General features: G+C 36.8%; 1 protein-coding gene across 2 annotated transcripts in view; it reads left to right on the top strand.

The window, feature by feature from the left end:
* Nucleotides 1-17,079, top strand: part of EPRS1 (glutamyl-prolyl-tRNA synthetase 1) — an 80,213-nt gene that overhangs the window by 11,460 nt on the left and 51,674 nt on the right. Inside the window, exons 4-13 of one of the 2 annotated variants that reach the window (XM_010340935.3) lie at nucleotides 1,065-1,221; nucleotides 2,454-2,593; nucleotides 4,203-4,297; nucleotides 8,907-9,033; nucleotides 9,719-9,911; nucleotides 11,287-11,458; nucleotides 13,883-14,116; nucleotides 15,000-15,084; nucleotides 15,560-15,619; nucleotides 15,919-15,939. In XM_010340935.3, the coding sequence (XP_010339237.3) occupies nucleotides 1,065-1,221; nucleotides 2,454-2,593; nucleotides 4,203-4,297; nucleotides 8,907-9,033; nucleotides 9,719-9,911; nucleotides 11,287-11,458; nucleotides 13,883-14,116; nucleotides 15,000-15,084; nucleotides 15,560-15,619; nucleotides 15,919-15,939 (1,284 nt within the window). The remainder of the gene's footprint in view (nucleotides 1-1,064; nucleotides 1,222-2,453; nucleotides 2,594-4,202; nucleotides 4,298-8,906; nucleotides 9,034-9,718; nucleotides 9,912-11,286; nucleotides 11,459-13,882; nucleotides 14,117-14,999; nucleotides 15,085-15,559; nucleotides 15,620-15,918; nucleotides 15,940-17,079) is intronic. The other variant, XM_003930338.4, reaches the window with a different exon arrangement.

The following is a 17,079-nucleotide window of genomic DNA, read 5'->3' as shown; positions in this document are numbered from 1 at the left end:
CATATATGCAGTCTGTCATTGACCGAAATGTCATGCTGTAGATGCTGGTACTGCTTTTTAGTTACTGCTTTTTTTTTCCTGTTTGTATTCTGCTCTAACTTTCCTAAATCTTCATAAAATTCAAAGTACAAAGAATGGTTTATTACCAAGACCAGCTTGGCTGTAGAGACCCCCCAACTCAGGTGGCGCTGAAGGAATTAAGAAGCAGACACCCAGATAGAACAGGAAAGTGGGACTATCTGGGGGCCGATCCGAGCTCAGAGCCTCAGGGGCTGACAGCATTCCTGGCTGAGGGCTTGAGCAGACTGACCCACGTAGTTAGTCTCTCTGAACGGGTGTTTGTTATTAACAAACAGGTGTTCTGTGTTTTCTCGTAGAACCAAGATAAACAAGGTAGGAAGCTGGTGCCTGCTTCCCACTGATCATGGACAAAGTAAAAAATATTCTCCATGAGGGAGCCGCAGGGGCAGGGTCACATGTCCCATGCTTAAAGAATTGTTTTAACCAGTGTATAATATACATACACTGCACTGCTACTTTAGAATGCCCCAAGCAGTTTTCCAGTTGGGTGAGGTTGCCAGCTGGGTTTTCCGTGCCATGGTTCTTCTTAGCAAACAATGTAATTTTACCATACACTCAGCATTTCTTAACAGTTTCTAAGTATTTACTTTTACATTTTTCAAGTTAATGAATCTGTTTGGCCAGGTACCATCCCTTAGGTTCATTCATGTTGGTTACTTATTTCTGCCACCAGTTCTCAAATTCTTATTTTCTTGTTCTTTTCTGAAGAAAAGAACACCCCTGTAAAACATTTTACACCCCTGTAAAAATGCAGAAAGCATAGCAAAATAACAGCAAAATGTGGCATTTATTTAAGTTCCATTTTAGATTTTAGACAACCAGAATTTAGTTCACATAATGATAAGTTGTATAATTTGAGAAAGGAAAAGCATAGGTCTAGGAAGCCGCATATACTGTTGCTTCAGTTAACTAGAATTTTTTTATGGTCTTTCTTTAAGTTGAAATGTTGGAGTGCATTTTTTTTCTATCTTTTATGTTCACAGATTGATCACTGGTTGGAGTTCAGTGCTACAAAATTATCTTCATGTAATTCTTTTGCTTCTGCAATCAATGAGCTCAATCATTGCCTGTCTCTGAGAACATACTTAGTTGGAAACTCCTTGAGCTTAGCAGATTTATGTGTTTGGGCAACCCTAAAAGGTATCAATAATTGTTCTTAAAATGCACTGTTTTAATCATTTAGTATTTGCTGGATAGGAAGCATACATATTTCTGTGTGTGTGCATGTGTGTATATGTGTGTGTATGTATGTTTAGACAGTACCCTGGCTGTTTTATTCCTATCCAGTTACAGGAATTCCCTGTCTTTTTCTGGTGTCAACTTTCTTTTTGCCTTTGGAGCTGATTTTGTTCCTGTTAAAGAAGTCCCCATCTCATTTATGTCAGCACCTTTCCTACTTCAGCCATTATTTTACTCCAGACACTTGTCTTTGACTTGAAATAAGTCTTTATTGCGCAGTGAGTGTGTGACTGGGAGTTTGAGGGTAGTGGGATGATGTGAAGTTGTGGTTTTCCTGAGAGGTCACTTCCCTCTTCTTTTTTTTTTTTTTTTTTTTTTTTGAGACGGAGTTTCGCTCTTGTTACCCAGGCTGGAGTGCAATGGCGCGATCTCGGCTCACCGCAACCTCCGCCTCCTGGGTTCAAGCAATTCTCCTGCCTCAGCCTCCTAAGTAGCTGGGATTACAGGCACGTGCCACCATGCCCAGCTAATTTTTTGTATTTTTAGTAGAGACAGGGTTTCACCATGTTCACCAGGATGGTCTTGATTTCTCGACCTCGTGATCCACCCGCCTCGGCCTCCCAAAGTGCTGGGATTACAGGCTTGAGCCACCGCGCCCGGCCACTTCCCTCTTCTACAACAGTGTGCAACAAGAATATGCTCTTTCCAACTTGGAAAGCCAGTTTTTTCAAAAACAACTTTCATGAGATGTAATTGACACACAGAAAACCGCACATTAAAAAATGTATAATTTGATAAATTTTGACATACACACACACACACACACACACACACACACACACACACGTATACCCCTGTGGAACTATGGTTACAATCAAGATAATAAATATACTCACCATCCCCAAAAGTTCCTCATGTCCTTTCGTAATCATCCACCCTCCCCTGGTCCCAGGCAATCACCACGCCCAGCTTTGAGTATTTTTCAGATGGTTGAGTCTACGGTTATGGAACCCATGGGCATGGAGAGCTAACTGTATTAGAGAACATTTCAATGTATACCCAGATATTTAAAATTCCATTTTCTCCATAAGCACAACTTTAAGCCATCTCATTTACTTGAATTAATCACAACTGGAACTTTGCTTTTGAAGCTGCAGATTTATTGAATAGTTTAAAATTATCTTTGCTAATAGGAAATGCTGCATGGCAGGAACAGTTGAAACAGAACAAAGCTCCAGTTCATGTAAAACGCTGGTTTGGCTTTCTTGAAGCCCAGCAGGCCTTCCAGTCAGTAGGTACCCAGTGGGATGTTTCAACAACCAAAGCTAGAGTGGTAAGCCTTTTTATCTTTCTTAAAAAAAAAAAAAATGACTTTCAGTCTGTCTGAGGCCCTAGGTCTGGAAAGAAAATTATTCCTACTCATAAAGTTTATTTTCTTTTAATCTTCTTGCAAGAATCTGACATTTTTATGTCTTGGTTTGACTTTTAATTGTTCAGCTATATAAAGCCCTAATCTTTATATAGCTAAAGATTTTGATCAGCCAGTGTATAACCCTTACACAATCCAAAATCCATATAAATCAAACCTCATAATTTTATACCTTTACAGTCTTTTTTTCCATCCAAGTCTCCTGGTTTTTGAACCATTGAGCATGGAGTTCTGGGATTCTGCAGCACTTTTTCGTTGATTCTATAGGAAAATGTGACATAGTGTACAGTAGGAAAGGTCCTTTTCTCTGCATGAGTTCCCCTACTTTGATCTGTTTCACATTTTAGGAGTGTGTAGTAAAGTTTTGATTTAATGAAGGTTTTCTAATGTAGTAAAATTGGAAAACTACTGTCTACTTGAATCAAGATAGCACAGTCCACTTAGTTGTTTTGACTACAAATCTTTATTCATCCTTCACTGTTTTTCACATTTACTCAGCCAGTCTTGTTACTCTTATGTGTGGAGATTTGTTATCTGTCCACCTTCAGTGCTGTTGCGCTTTGTTGAGGCCTACTTATCCCTTGCTTGGTTTAATACCGTAACCTCATAACTGAACTTTTTTTTTGTCTCCTTTCTTTAGTTCAGGGTATCACTTTGGAAAACACAAATCTATGGTCCTATAACCTACTCCTGAGGCCTGACTCCCCATTACCTGAAACTTAAAAGCCAAGCTTAAAAGGTCCTCTGTTTTTAACAATCTATTTCAGCTTTCTTGCCTACTCACCCAATATGCATCCCTAGTTTTTCGTGAACATTGAACTACCTTCTTTTGCCTTTGTGCCTTACTGTTATCTATTTACTTAGAATGAATACCCCATATACTCTTTTTTTTTTTTTTTTTTTGAGACAGAGTTTTGCGCTTGTCACCCAGGCTGGAGTATAGTGGCATGATCTTGACTCACTGCAACCTCCACCTCCCAGGTTCAAGTGATTCTCTTGCCTCAGCCTCCTGAGTAGCTGGGACTGCAGGCACACGCCTCCATGCCTGGCTAAGTTTTGTATTTTTAGTAGAGATAGGGTTTCACTGTGTTAGCCAGGCTGGCCTTGAACTCCTGACTTCAGATGATCTGCTCTCCTTAGCCTCCCAAAGTGCCAGGATTATGGGCGTGAGCCACTGTGTCCAGCTTCCCATATACTCTCCATATGATACATTTCAACTTATTCTTTGAGGTCCAGCTTGGTTCTTAACTCCTTTTAAGCTTTTCCTTATACACCTCAATATTGCTGATTAATTCAACTGAGTGCTCGAACAGCACCCTGAACATATCTCTATTACTGGCATTTGATTTTATTTTTATTCTTAACCAGATTTTGCATCCTCAAGTGCAGGGATGATGATCTAGTCGTTGTGTTTTTCACAACCAGTGTGGTGCCTGGCACATCTGTTGGATGAGTGTGTTCTCAGACATTTAACCATATGACTTTTTGTTGTGATGGTGATTGTGTCTTTCAGGCACCTGAGAAAAAGCAAGATGTTGGGAAATTTGTTGAGCTTCCAGGTGCAGAGATGGGAAAGGTTACTGTCAGATTTCCTCCAGAGGCTAGTGGGTAAGAAAATGTAACTCACATTTATAATTGAATATATTTAGTGGGAAAGCTTTAAAACAGTGATTAAATACTTAATGTATGAATAGGTTAATGATATAGAAGAACATAAGATTTTAATTGTGGGAGTTAAACTTCTAAACATCTTAATAGTTTTTCCATTACTAATAGTTAATGTTGATTTAATTTGTAGTTTTAGTTTGTGAGCATAATAAAAGAGACATTTTAATTTTATCCTGACAGAACTTTAAATGTAATTAACAAAATATCCATAAATAAAAAACCTTAAATTTCATTTTTATTTTTAGACTTTTGGGCTTTCATTTAATTGGATTTGTATTTATACCCTGAACCATCCTTTTAATTAGCAGTTGAAGTTATAATAGCATTGTTTTTATTTTTTTCCTCCAAATAAATGAACGGAAATCCTGAAAAGCCTGTTTCTATTCCTGTCTTTCCATTAGGTTTCCCATTGCCTTTATCTCTTGGCACCTATGGAAAGTAGTATTTGAATAGCTTATTAGGGAAAAAGACTTCTGTATGGTGGTCACCTGGCTGGGGCTGCTTCAGGCCTTGTCCGCCATTCCCCAAGACCAAGGGAGTCTTTGTCTTTGCACACCTGTCATCCTGTTTGAAACACATTGGACAAGCTTTATAATAGTGTCCTTCCAATTATATTACTATAATAAAATACGTCTTATTAAAGCAGTTAGTCTCACTTAGAAAATAAACCATTAGGAAAGTGATCTGCTATATTTTGTAAGTGAGGTGATTATTTTTTCCTAGTTTAAGATTTCCAAATTTTAATTTTTTCAAATTTTGTATTCTATTGCCATAACGAAGTTCTCATCCTTCTGTAGTACACAGTGGAAACTAGAAGATATAGAAACAATTTTCTTTTAACTATGTATTTAATAGTTCTTCACAAACTATTTCATAAGCGTAATTAACAGTAAAATTACTTCTAGAATTTCACATTTTCTCTCTGCTTTTCTATGTTTGCTGATTTAGGAGGTGAAATAAAGGGTAGATAGAAGGAGATGAAACAGAAGTGATGACTGGAAAATTCACAGACTTGATCATTAAATGATTGATTGGTAATTGACTAAGTGGATTCAGTCATAAATAATACTTACTTTACATGGTTTGATACCTGTAGACATCTTGTTGTTCCTACCATCCAGTATTCTGCTTTCGTGTACTTGGTATGAGTGGTCATGATTATCCTTTTGGATAGTGACCTTAATTGTCTATCAAAGCCACCTTTTTTTGGCAGTGGCCATTTATAGCTGTGCCATTTGAACATTTGTCTTTTTTGAATCTTTTTATATTTTGTGTCACTGTCACTTCTTGGAATAGTGAGTTCCCCATGTTTCTATATTTACAGTATAAAATATATTTACTTGTACATTATGTCGGTTTTAGAGACTGCTCATGAGACAGTTTTGGGATTTGGAATATGAATCAGTATTTAGTTTCTCTTACTGCACATAATTTTGATCATCTCTTCTTTTTTTTTTTTTTTTTTTGAGACAGAGTTTTGCTCTTGTTGCCCAGGCTGAAGTACGATGGTACGATCTCAGCTCATCACAACCTCTGCCTCCTGGGTTCAAGTGATTCTCTCGTCTCAGCCTCCCAAGTAGCCAGGATTACAGGCATGCGCCACCAAGCCTGGCTAATTTTGTATTTTTAATAGAGATGGGGTTTCTCTATGTTGGTCAGGCTGATCTCAAACTCCCGATCTCAGGTGATCTGCCCACCTTGGCCTCCCAGAGGGCTGGGATTACAGGTGTGAGCCACTGCACCCAGCTAATCATCTCTTCTTATATTGTTGAAGAGTTTTTCTTTAGTTACTATTTTTTCTTTTTTTGCATTTCTTTGTCTTAAATGAAAGACCAGAAGGCTTGGCTTTGCCTTTCATTTTTATTCTTAGCTAACATATATATAGTACCTATTATGTACAGGTGCCAACACATGCTTTACTTACAGTAACTTATTTCATACCAGCAGCCTTCTAAAGATGGGACTGTTGTTATTTGTTGTTATTTCTGTTTTACAAATGGTTTCGGAAACAGATTCATACAATGTTTTAGTAACTTGCCAAGCTCAAACCTATACCATGTGGCTCTAGAGTTCATATAATTAAAAATACTACATGTATCTCTTACATGTGGCAGAAGCCCAATTCAGCATCAGTGCTAACTCATGCAGCATGATTTTTTTTTCTTTTTTTAAGCTATTCTGATATAGATTGACTCTTCAACTGATGATTTTATAGTCCTCTTAGCTTTCTTGAGGTTTGGAATTGTTAGACCTGCACATATTATTTTGGATTTAGAAATAACGTTTTTGAAATCATGTTTTGACCTCATCACCCTTCTTAAATTAACTTCTGCGTTTTAAAGCCAAGCGTATTAACTGTAAAATAATAGGTAGTAATTTAGTTAGTATTTTCTTGACAATGGTTATGGCATGTTATTGGGTGCAATGCCCTCAGTTAAAACTAAACCACAGTATTTTTCTTCCCTGGGAACTTATGGCCCTTCATTTAATTTTATTTTTAATACTTTTTTTTTTTTTTTTGAGACAGAGTTTCACTCTTGTTGCCCAGTCTGGAGTGCAATGGCGCGATCTCGGCTCACTGCAACCTCCGCCTCCTGGGTTCAGGCAATTCTCCTGCCTCAGCCTCCTGAGTAGCTGGGATTACAGGCACGCGCCACCATGCCCAACTAATTTTTAGTATTTTTAGTAGAGACAGGGTTTCACCATGTTGACCAGGATGGTCTCGATCTCTTGACCTCGTGATCCACCTGCCTCGGCCTCCCAAAGTGCTGGGATTACAGGCTTGAGCCACCGCGCCAGGCTATTTTTAATACATTTTTAACTTGGTTTTAGATTTGACAGGGTTGCAAAAACAGTACAGAAAATTCTCATGTACCCTGCACTCAGTTTTTCCTAACATTAGCATCTTACATTACTGTGGTTCTTTTGTCACAACTAGTGAACCAATATTACTATATTCTTACTATTTTATTTTTAAAGATGGAATTTCGCTCTTGTTGCCCAGGCTGCAGTGCAATGGCACAATCTCGGCTCACTGCAGCCTCCGCCTCCCGGGTTCAAGTGATTCCCTGCCTCAGCCTTCTGAGATTACAGGCATGCGCCACCACGCCTGGCTAATTTTTGTGATTTTAGTAGAGATGGGTGTCATCATGTTGATCAGGCTGGATGGTCTGGAACTCCTGACCTCAGGTGATCTACCCGCCTTGGGCTCCCAATGTGGTGGGATTACAGGCTTAATCCACTGCCCCTGGGTAACATATTATTAATTAAACTCCATGCTTTTTCGGGATTTTATTAGTTTTTCCCTAGTGTCCCTTTTCTGGTCTAAGATCTCATCTGCAATATCATGTACAGCCCTTTATTACATGCAGAAAGTTTTGAATAGCCCTAAATATGTTGCATTGTGTGTGTTTGCATAATCTTTGCATATAAACCCTTCTTAAAGTTGAATCATTGATCTGGGATGCTAATGACTTTTTAAGAAATGATTGATTTTAAAATGGTATAAATATATTCAAGAGGTTGTAGTTTTCCTTCCTCCCATATTGATGTCAACTGAGGTCAAAACTGCATGTGAAACTAGGTAACTGTCTTAACTGTCTTAACTGCTACCATCATCATTTGAAAGTAATACAAGTTGGTGAGAGCTGATTACACTTCCTGGCTCCATGCCGTGTTTCCAGCCCAATCCACTGTATTTCAACATAGTGGTATAACATATTTTCTTTTACTCACCTACTTGATAAGAGGATGGTGTTGATGTGTGATGTTATTAACAGTGCCTCTGATCTATATTATTCCTTACAGTTGTCAGCTGCTGATAGGAACAGCAGAACAGTTTCTTTGTAGATTCTGATTCATTGAGTTTGGTGCTCAAGAGACCTTTGGGATTATTTAGCTAAAATTGTTTTATTTTTAATCTCCGTGACATGAGCTTACCTACATAACCTTCACATGTACCCCTGAACCTAAAATTAAAGTTTAAAAATTAAAGTTAAAAAATTACCTTTTATTTTGGCATCTGAGAAAACTGAAGCCTAGAGAAGTAAAGTGACTTTTCTGTGGCTTCCTAATTCTCATGTGCTCCTTTCATTTAGCCATCACAGTGACAGTGACAGTCTCAGAGGAGCTTCTCTTCAGTGGGCATTAGGTGGGCACCCAGTTTTCAGTGGTAGTAGATCTTATTAAACAGTGGAAGGTAGCATTGGAAACAATTTTGAGGCAGCTTTACTTTAAGTGACGATTCTTCCTGATAAAAAGAAAAAGGAGATTCTCCTTAAGATTGCAATGATTGTAAATAGCTTGTCCCTTCTGTGAGATTTTACATATGAAGTTGTTTCTTATAATTGTTTTACGAATGCTATGGTCTTTTTTTTCTTCCTGTCAGGGTCAGATTTTTGATCACAGTGCTTTTTGTTAGAAAATAAAATATGACTGGGGTACCAATTAGAAGGATTTTTGTTTAGTTCTCATCTCCTCAAAAAGGTTAAGTTTAAGTAATTAGTTAAAACATGTTAATGAGTTTCTTTGTGAAATGTTTTTGTTTTAGTTACTTACACATTGGGCATGCAAAAGCTGCTCTTCTGAACCAGCACTACCAGGTTAACTTTAAAGGGAAACTGATCATGAGATTTGATGACACAAATCCTGAAAAAGAAAAGGAAGATTTTGAGAAGGTAATTAAAAGTGTAGTGATGACCCTTTGTCAGAAAAGTTCATTACAGTTACAGGATTACCTAATACCTTCATGGTATGAAAATAAATTTTGTTCTCATAGCTGCTTTTTCTCCCTTATCTATATATTCCATGTCTGAAACCTAAGCCAAGAAATATCGAGCTCCCATACCAAAAAAACTTAAAATTTATTTTTCTTTTCCCAAGTTACAGAATTTACCTGAATGAGATATTTTCCTATAATACCAATTTATTAAATGAATTGGTCACTGGAGGCAGGTTTTTTGGTCATATAATCTTACGTTTGTGAATGAAATAAACACTAAGTAGGTATTGAAAAATGTGAAGGTTTCCTAGCCTCTTACCTTTTTTCAGAAGTATGGCAGTGTATTCAAAGAGAGGGCAAATGATTGTCAGTTCTCCCAGTGATGACCAGCTTTTCCAAAGTAAATATAAAACTCCATCATGAGATCAGCTTTCTCAGATGGAAATTTGGAGGCTAATGTAATGTTATCTATCTCTTTTTTTTTCTTTTTTGATCTAATATCATGTAACTTCCACAACCATTTTCAGGCTAAATAAGACTGATGGTCTATATTACATTTGCCTAAATGCAGTATCAAGGGTTGAAAAAGCACGAAAAAATGCAAAAGATATACTGGTGGTTATTTTGGTTTCTTATTACAGGTTATCTTGGAAGATGTTGCAATGTTGCATATCAAACCAGATCAATTTACTTATACTTCGGATCATTTTGAAACTATAATGAAATATGCAGAGAAGCTAATTCAAGAAGGGAAGGCTTATGTGGATGATACTCCTGCTGAACAGATGAAAGCAGAACGTGAGCAGAGGATAGAATCCAAACATAGAAAAAACCGTAAGACACATTGTTTTATGTTTTAATTGATATTCTTTTATTTTGCTTCTTGAGTAGATGTGATTTCTTTTTTCTGAAATCTGCTAGTTTAAACACATTTGGGTATATAACTCATTTGTCTTAAAAATCTTTTTTCTGTATGTTTTTATTATTTTAACATCACAACTGCATGTGAATATGCCCTTAGTGTCTCACTTACGTGTAGTTTTTTACATTGTGTTCAGTTTGAAGGATTCCTTCTGGAACATTTTACAGTTTTCTTTCTTTAAATACTTGGCCTTTCTGTAATACAATTTTTGATGATAATGCATGTGGGTAAATGTGAATATTATATATAAGCTCATTACTAACTTATGTCTCTGAAGTATCACTTGACTAAAGAGCATATCTTTCTTATTCATGACTTCTCTCCTGAACTTCTGAATTGGGCTATTTTCATTCTGTAATTATGTTACCAGAGCCATGCTGTATTTAAATCTTGAGTGTCACATTTGGGAAGTACTGGTAAACTGAAATAGTTATAATGAGTCTTTTTTCTTTTGAAAAGTTTTTCTACGTTTTCAAAGATGCCAAACAAATGGACTTTTAGACTTACCTTGATGCTTTGAGGACAAATGTCTTATATTTTTAGTAGCTTCCACAGAAAATTATTGTTTAACAGTTCTTACCCATGTGGGCAGGTTTTTTGCTAGGTATTCTGATATAGGTAAAACCATAGCCACTTGAAATACAGAGTCCTTATTTTCTGGTATTTTTTTTTTTTTCCTCGTATCGTGGTCTGTTTTCTATCACCTCTTATTTTCTTGGATCCAAGAGTATCCTGCTTCTCATTGGGATGATGAAGGGGCTTTCAGGGAGCCCAGGAGCTCAGACTGTCAGCCTGAACTGTGTTCTTCAGACAGTCACGGGCTGTAGTGCCAATACCTGTGGGACCTTAGGGCTGGACCAAACCATTCTGTCCCCTAGGCATGAGGTGGCTAAAGAAGAGAATGCTGCTTTAAAGGCAAAATGTTAAATTTGAGGGAGATGAGAAGAGAAGGGGCTGGCCGGTTGTGCCATGATGGGAAGGGAAACACTAGGTGAGCAGAGCCTTCAGGCTTTGTACTTTTTCTTGTGCTTAATTGAAACTACATGAGTAAAACGTCTTGATGTCACCTTTTCTAAAACATATTTGTATTTCCTAAATGTATTGTGAAACTTCTTTGATTAAAAAATGATGGATTTGCTCTTGGTACTGGATACTATTAGAGTGTTTTTAAACTAACACAGGGTGTTTATAAGACAATAACATGAAAATTTATGTCAAATTATTAGCACTATTAGAATAATTTAAATTTAACCAGATTAATAAACTAGCATAATTATCACTTTATAGCTATTGAGAAGAATCTACAAATGTGGGAAGAAATGAAAAAAGGGAGCCAGTTTGGTCAGTCCTGTTGTTTGCGAGCAAAAATTGACATGAGTAGTAACAACGGATGCATGAGAGATCCAACCCTTTATCGCTGCAAAATTCAACCACATCCAAGAACTGGAAATAAATACAAGTAAATATATCTACTTCAATATGCTAGGTAGCCTTCTGTGCTTTTGTTTTGATCTTCTCCAAACATGGAATAGATGCAAAATAGTCAAGAAACCTGACCTTTTGTTCATGCATGGGTTAACTGGCTGGTGGACTTCTATAAAGGCATGTAGCCTTTCAGGACCTGTTTGATCACCTGTCAGTTAAAGTTGTACTACTGTATTTCTAAGATCACTTCCATCTATGAAAGTCCTGAGTCTGCCTAGAGTTGCTTTTTTTGTATTGATTAGGTATACTGTGATGTATATCTTTAGGTGAAGGTACTTCTCTTCCTGTAATAAACTTTGAGTCTAAGTTGCACAGATTGCTTCCCAAAAGTGATAATATTGAAAACTTCCAGAAATACGAACAATACAGGAAAGTAACGTGTTTAGATTAGTTTTCTATGTAGATTTGTAGGTTAACAGATCTTTGTTTTAAATGGACCTTTTCCAAAAAAAACCCTCTACTTTATAAAATAAACCATAATATATAGATTTTTAATACTTTGAAGAAGCCTACTACACACAAATGCTGAATTAAGATTTCTGAAGAGAATGGTAAATGTAAATGATTACTTGGTTAGCTGATGTTATGACTTACTTTAAACTCATGGGTCCTGATACGTCTGTATATAGACAAACACGTGTGTGAGTAGTGTGATTATCATTTTTACTAGGATTACTTCTTGTTTTAGTAAGCAAATCCTTTAAATACATTTGGAAAAGTGACTTTGGATACACATTTTCAGTATCAAATAATTGCAAAGCATAATGCAGTAGCATCTTAAGTTGTGTCTTTTTTTTTTTTTTTTTTTTTTTTTTTGAGACGGAGTTTCGCTCTTGTTACCCAGGCTGGAGTGCAATGGCGCGATCTCGGCTCACCGCAACCTCCGCCTCCTGGGTTCAGGCAATTCTCCTGCCTCAGCCTCCTGAGTAGCTGGGATTACAGGCACACGCCACCATGCCCAGCTACTTTTTTTTTTGTATTTTTAGTAGAGACGGGGTTTCACCATGTTGACCAGGATGGTCTCGATCTCTTGACCTTGTGATCCACCCGCCTCGGCCTCCCAAAGTGCTGGGATTACAGGCTTGAGCCACCGCGCCCGGCCTTAAGTTGTGTCTTAAAATGTGTAATGGCTGGACACAGTGGCTCATGCCTGTAATTGCAACACTTTGGAAGGCTGAGGCAGAAAGATCTCTTGAGGCTAGGAGTTTGAAACCAGCCTGGGAAACATAGCAAGAACCTGTCTCTACCAAAAAAAAATAAATAAAATTAAAAATATTAGACAGGTATTGTGGCATGCTTCAGTAGTTCTAGCTACTTGGGAGACTGAGGCAGAAGGATTGCTGGAGCCCAGGAGTTCAAGGGTACAGGGAGTTGTGATCAGGTCACTTCACTGCAGCCAGGGTGAGAGAGTGAGACTGTGTCTCTAGACAGACAAAAAGGACAGCATTGGCTGGGTGCAGTGGCTCACGCCTGTAATACCAGCACTTTGGGAGGCCTGAGTGGATCGCTTGAGGCCAGGAGTTTGAGACCAGCCTGGCCAACATAGTGAAACCCCATCTCTTAAAAAAATACCAAAGGTAGCCAGGCATAGTGGCGCATGCTTGTAATTCCATCTACTCGGGAGACTGAGAATCACTTGAACCCAGGAGGTGGAGGTTGCACTGAGCTGAGATCTCACCACTGCACTCTGGCATGGGTGAAAGAGCGAGACTGTCTCCAAAAACAAAAACAAACAACAAAAAAGCACAATGTACTAATATATGTATTTTTTAATTCAAATTGATACTACATGTAAATTGTGTGCATTATCTTAGTCAGAAATTGTTTCTAAGACTACTTCATCTTATATTTTAATTAACCTAGTGATTTTCTGGTCCTTTGTTGTTGTTGTTGTTGTTGTTGTTGTTGTTGTTTTTAACACAGTGAATGGAGCACTGTTTTTGAGTGCATTCGTCTACAAATCTTTTAAGACTTTGAAGGATTTACTTGAGTAAGGTATTACTAAAGACAGTTTGAGACTCCTCAAAAAGATGTTCAAAAGCTAAATTTCCTTAAAGTTATATAATGTATTGTTTGTTGCTTCCTACCATGCTGTACATTGGTCATTACAGAAATATTATGATTATAGAATTTGTCAAGCCAGTACCTAATTTTTTAAATTAAATTGCAAATTTGCTTTTTTGTTTTAATATTGAGTTGATAACTGACTCATCGTTCTCAGAGGCTGCTAATGTTTTGCTATACTTTGAGTATTATAAGTCATAAAACCTTTTGGTGTTTAAGAATCTCTTAACTTATAAAAAATTATATTTTAAACTAGTATTGTTATTTATAATGCCCAGTCTAAGAGGGAGAGGATAAAATGTTTTATGGTTTTCTTAATTTTCTTTTTTTCTAGTGTTTATCCAACATATGATTTTGCCTGCCCTATAGTTGACAGCATCGAAGGTGTTACGCATGCCCTGAGAACAACAGAATACCATGACAGAGACGAGCAGTTTTACTGGATTATTGAAGCTTTAGGCATAAGAAAACCATATATTTGGGAATATAGTCGGCTAAATCTGAACAACACAGTGCTATCCAAAAGAAAACTCACATGGTTTGTCAATGAAGGACTAGTAGATGGATGGTATGTTTAGTGTTGCTTACAATTGAAAGAAGTATGGACATAGTAGATCAGTGATTTTTAAACTGCTTGAGAGATAAGGAAGGTGATTGGGAGGAGGGGGAATGGGTAGGCCTATAGAATTCCTGGTTCTTATCTTCATCTCAACCAGTACATTAGGGTTCCCCTTTCTTGTTTTAATGCCACAAATATGGAGTGCCCATTAGGGATCATGGATTGAAAAACACACATGAGGGCACATCCTCTGCAAGTCTTAGCATTTAATAGGAAAATGGTTATGACTTTCTGTTCCTTGGTAAATTTGGTTACTGATCTCTACTCTCTGCTTTTCAGTTAGGTCCCAAGAAGGTAAAAATTAAGTCAAAGGGAAGCTGTAAAAGTTTATCTCGAGCTCCATTAAAAGGGTATTACTGCATACTTAGTGAGGTTTGCAAATGCCTGCAGAATATTAATTTCTTAAATATATTGTTTTATTACAAAGGTCTTTCTAAAGTCTACTCATACATGAATGGCAAGATACCATCGTTTTTCTGATTCTTTTGGTCTTATATGGAATAGGGACCTTGAAAATGTTTGTTAAATAAAAATGTATTAATGCATGGGATTTCCATATTGAAAAGTCACCATTATGTCTTTTTTTTTTTTTTTTTAATGTGCTTCTGCTTTTTCCAGCAGTGCATTTATTTTACTATAGTATTTGACAAGTCAGCAGTTATCCTGTTCCTTGAACTTGGGCTCACTGATATTGCCATCTGCCTAGTTAGTATAACCAGCTCTCAGCCAAATGTTTAATAAGCTGAATATAATTTATTATTGATTAAGTATCTTCTCACCACATCTACACATTAAAATATTTCCTTGGTACTTAAAATTTACATATTTCCAGGGATGACCCAAGATTTCCTACGGTTCGTGGTGTACTGAGAAGAGGGATGACAGTTGAAGGACTGAAACAGTTTATTGCTGCTCAGGTGCGTCAGGTTTCTTTTCCAGCTTCTCGGTTTGAAATTTCAGGTACCTCTATTACTGTCCCTTTAGTCTTTATTATATCTATTGTTCTTTCTATTCCTTGTTTGTGCCTTATGATCCAAGGGCAGAGTTTTTTCTTTTTTTCTTTTTTAAACAGGAGTATGTTTATCACTGTTTATAATAGTGAAAAATTGAAAATGTCCTAAACTCCTAAGCTAGCTTTGGACAAAGGCAGCGAAAGTATTTATAGAAGTGAATTATATGACTGTTGGCTGTGACCAGTCTGTAGACTGAACCTTTACAGTGAACTGTTAAGGGTAACCAAGTTAGTTTGTGTACACTGAGTTTTATATTTCACTGGAGGTACACTCGTAAGTATTTCTTGAGTTTATTTTTTTCTAAACATGCTTAGCACAAAAAAAAGGCAAAGTTCTAATTAATACTTCTTGCCCTTAAAACCATGTTATTATTTTCTAGGGCTCTTCCCGTTCAGTTGTGAACATGGAATGGGACAAAATCTGGGCATTTAACAAAAAGGTATTTATTTTAACTCTCTGGTCTTCTTTTCTCGTGCCTAAGTCCCAAATTATGTACTAGAAGTCATTACTGTGCTCATGGTAGAGAAAAGTTTGTGAAGAATTTTAACATTTTGCAGACTTTCAGGAAAATGGAATGTTTTCCTTTTTTAAATACATGAAGAACATTAATGAAGCCTATTAACTATTCCAAATAAGTAACAATGATTGAAACAAACAAACTTGGAATTATGGGGAGCAGTAATAGTTTTTTCCTTAAATTTTTTATGAACATTCTGCATTTCATTTTCTGCTTTCAAGCTGCGAGCTCTCTGTAAGAAGGTATTACTTAATGCTTTTATTTGCCTTAAACATAGCTTTTAGCATATTATATGTTAAAACCTGAGATGTTATATGGCTTTGAAGCACAATCACATTTATATAAAAGACTTGCTTATACAAACACATTGAAAATGCGTTATTCATAGTGTTAAAAACCATGTCCTCTGGTTTTCTTAGTGCCAAAGGGAAGATTTGGATAACTTGATTCTACCATTCCCTCATGTGCTGAGAGGACATAGAATTTTAAAATTATATATTTCATTGAGTTGTATCGAAGGCTCATTAATTACAGTTCCTTTGTCTTATTGAATCCAGCTTTTTTTTTTTTTAACTGTCTGTTAACTGGAAGTCAAATGAGGAATACAGCCTATTGACATTGTTAATTATTAATTGGAAAGCAGATGCTTAGACACTATAATAAGGCAAATCATTCAAATGCCATGTTTTAAATTATGGTTTCTGTGATTGTGTTCTGTAAATTCTTATTTGAGATTGCTGCTTGATGGTGCTGATGTCTTGCCTCGAGAAATAGTTGCTTGTTTCGCATGTGTCTTGAATTCGTTTTATTTTGGTCTTTTGTGTTTAGTTTTTGATACATAAAGGAATTGTTAATTGGTTCTTTCTGTTGCTGCAGTTACTAATAATAAATATGAGTAGAATTTGCTGGCAAAGTTAACATTGGTGTACTTTTCATTAACCATACGATTTTTAATGATTGTAAGTTTTAATAAAGTTAAGCATGGGCACTTTAGATATCTGAAATATATTTTATTGTACTCAAATAGTTCTGTAGGGTCTGTTAAGGTGAACAGCACATTTCTCTATCTTCTTTCATATTCTCCCTAGAGAAAGAACTTTCATCTCTTCTAGATAATTCTTTTTGTATTTATTGCTTATATTTCTTTTCTTTTTCTTTCTTTCTTTCTTTCTTTCTTTTTTTGAGACAAAGTCTTGCTCTGTTGCCCAGGCTGGAATGCAGTGGCGCAGTGGTAGGATCACTGCAACCTCCACCTCCTGGGTTCAAGTGATTCTCCTGCTTCAGCCTCCTGAGTACCTGGGACTGCAGGTGTGTGCCACCACACCTGGCTAATTTTTGTATTTTTAGTAGAGATGGGGTTTTACCATGTTGGCCAGGCTGAT

Source organism: Saimiri boliviensis, chromosome 14, assembly GCF_048565385.1.
Source record: "Saimiri boliviensis isolate mSaiBol1 chromosome 14, mSaiBol1.pri, whole genome shotgun sequence".
In the NCBI taxonomy this organism is placed as follows: domain Eukaryota; kingdom Metazoa; phylum Chordata; class Mammalia; order Primates; family Cebidae; genus Saimiri; species Saimiri boliviensis.
The sequence above is the reverse complement of the archived record's forward strand: the minus strand, read 5'-3'. Positions and strand labels throughout refer to the sequence as shown.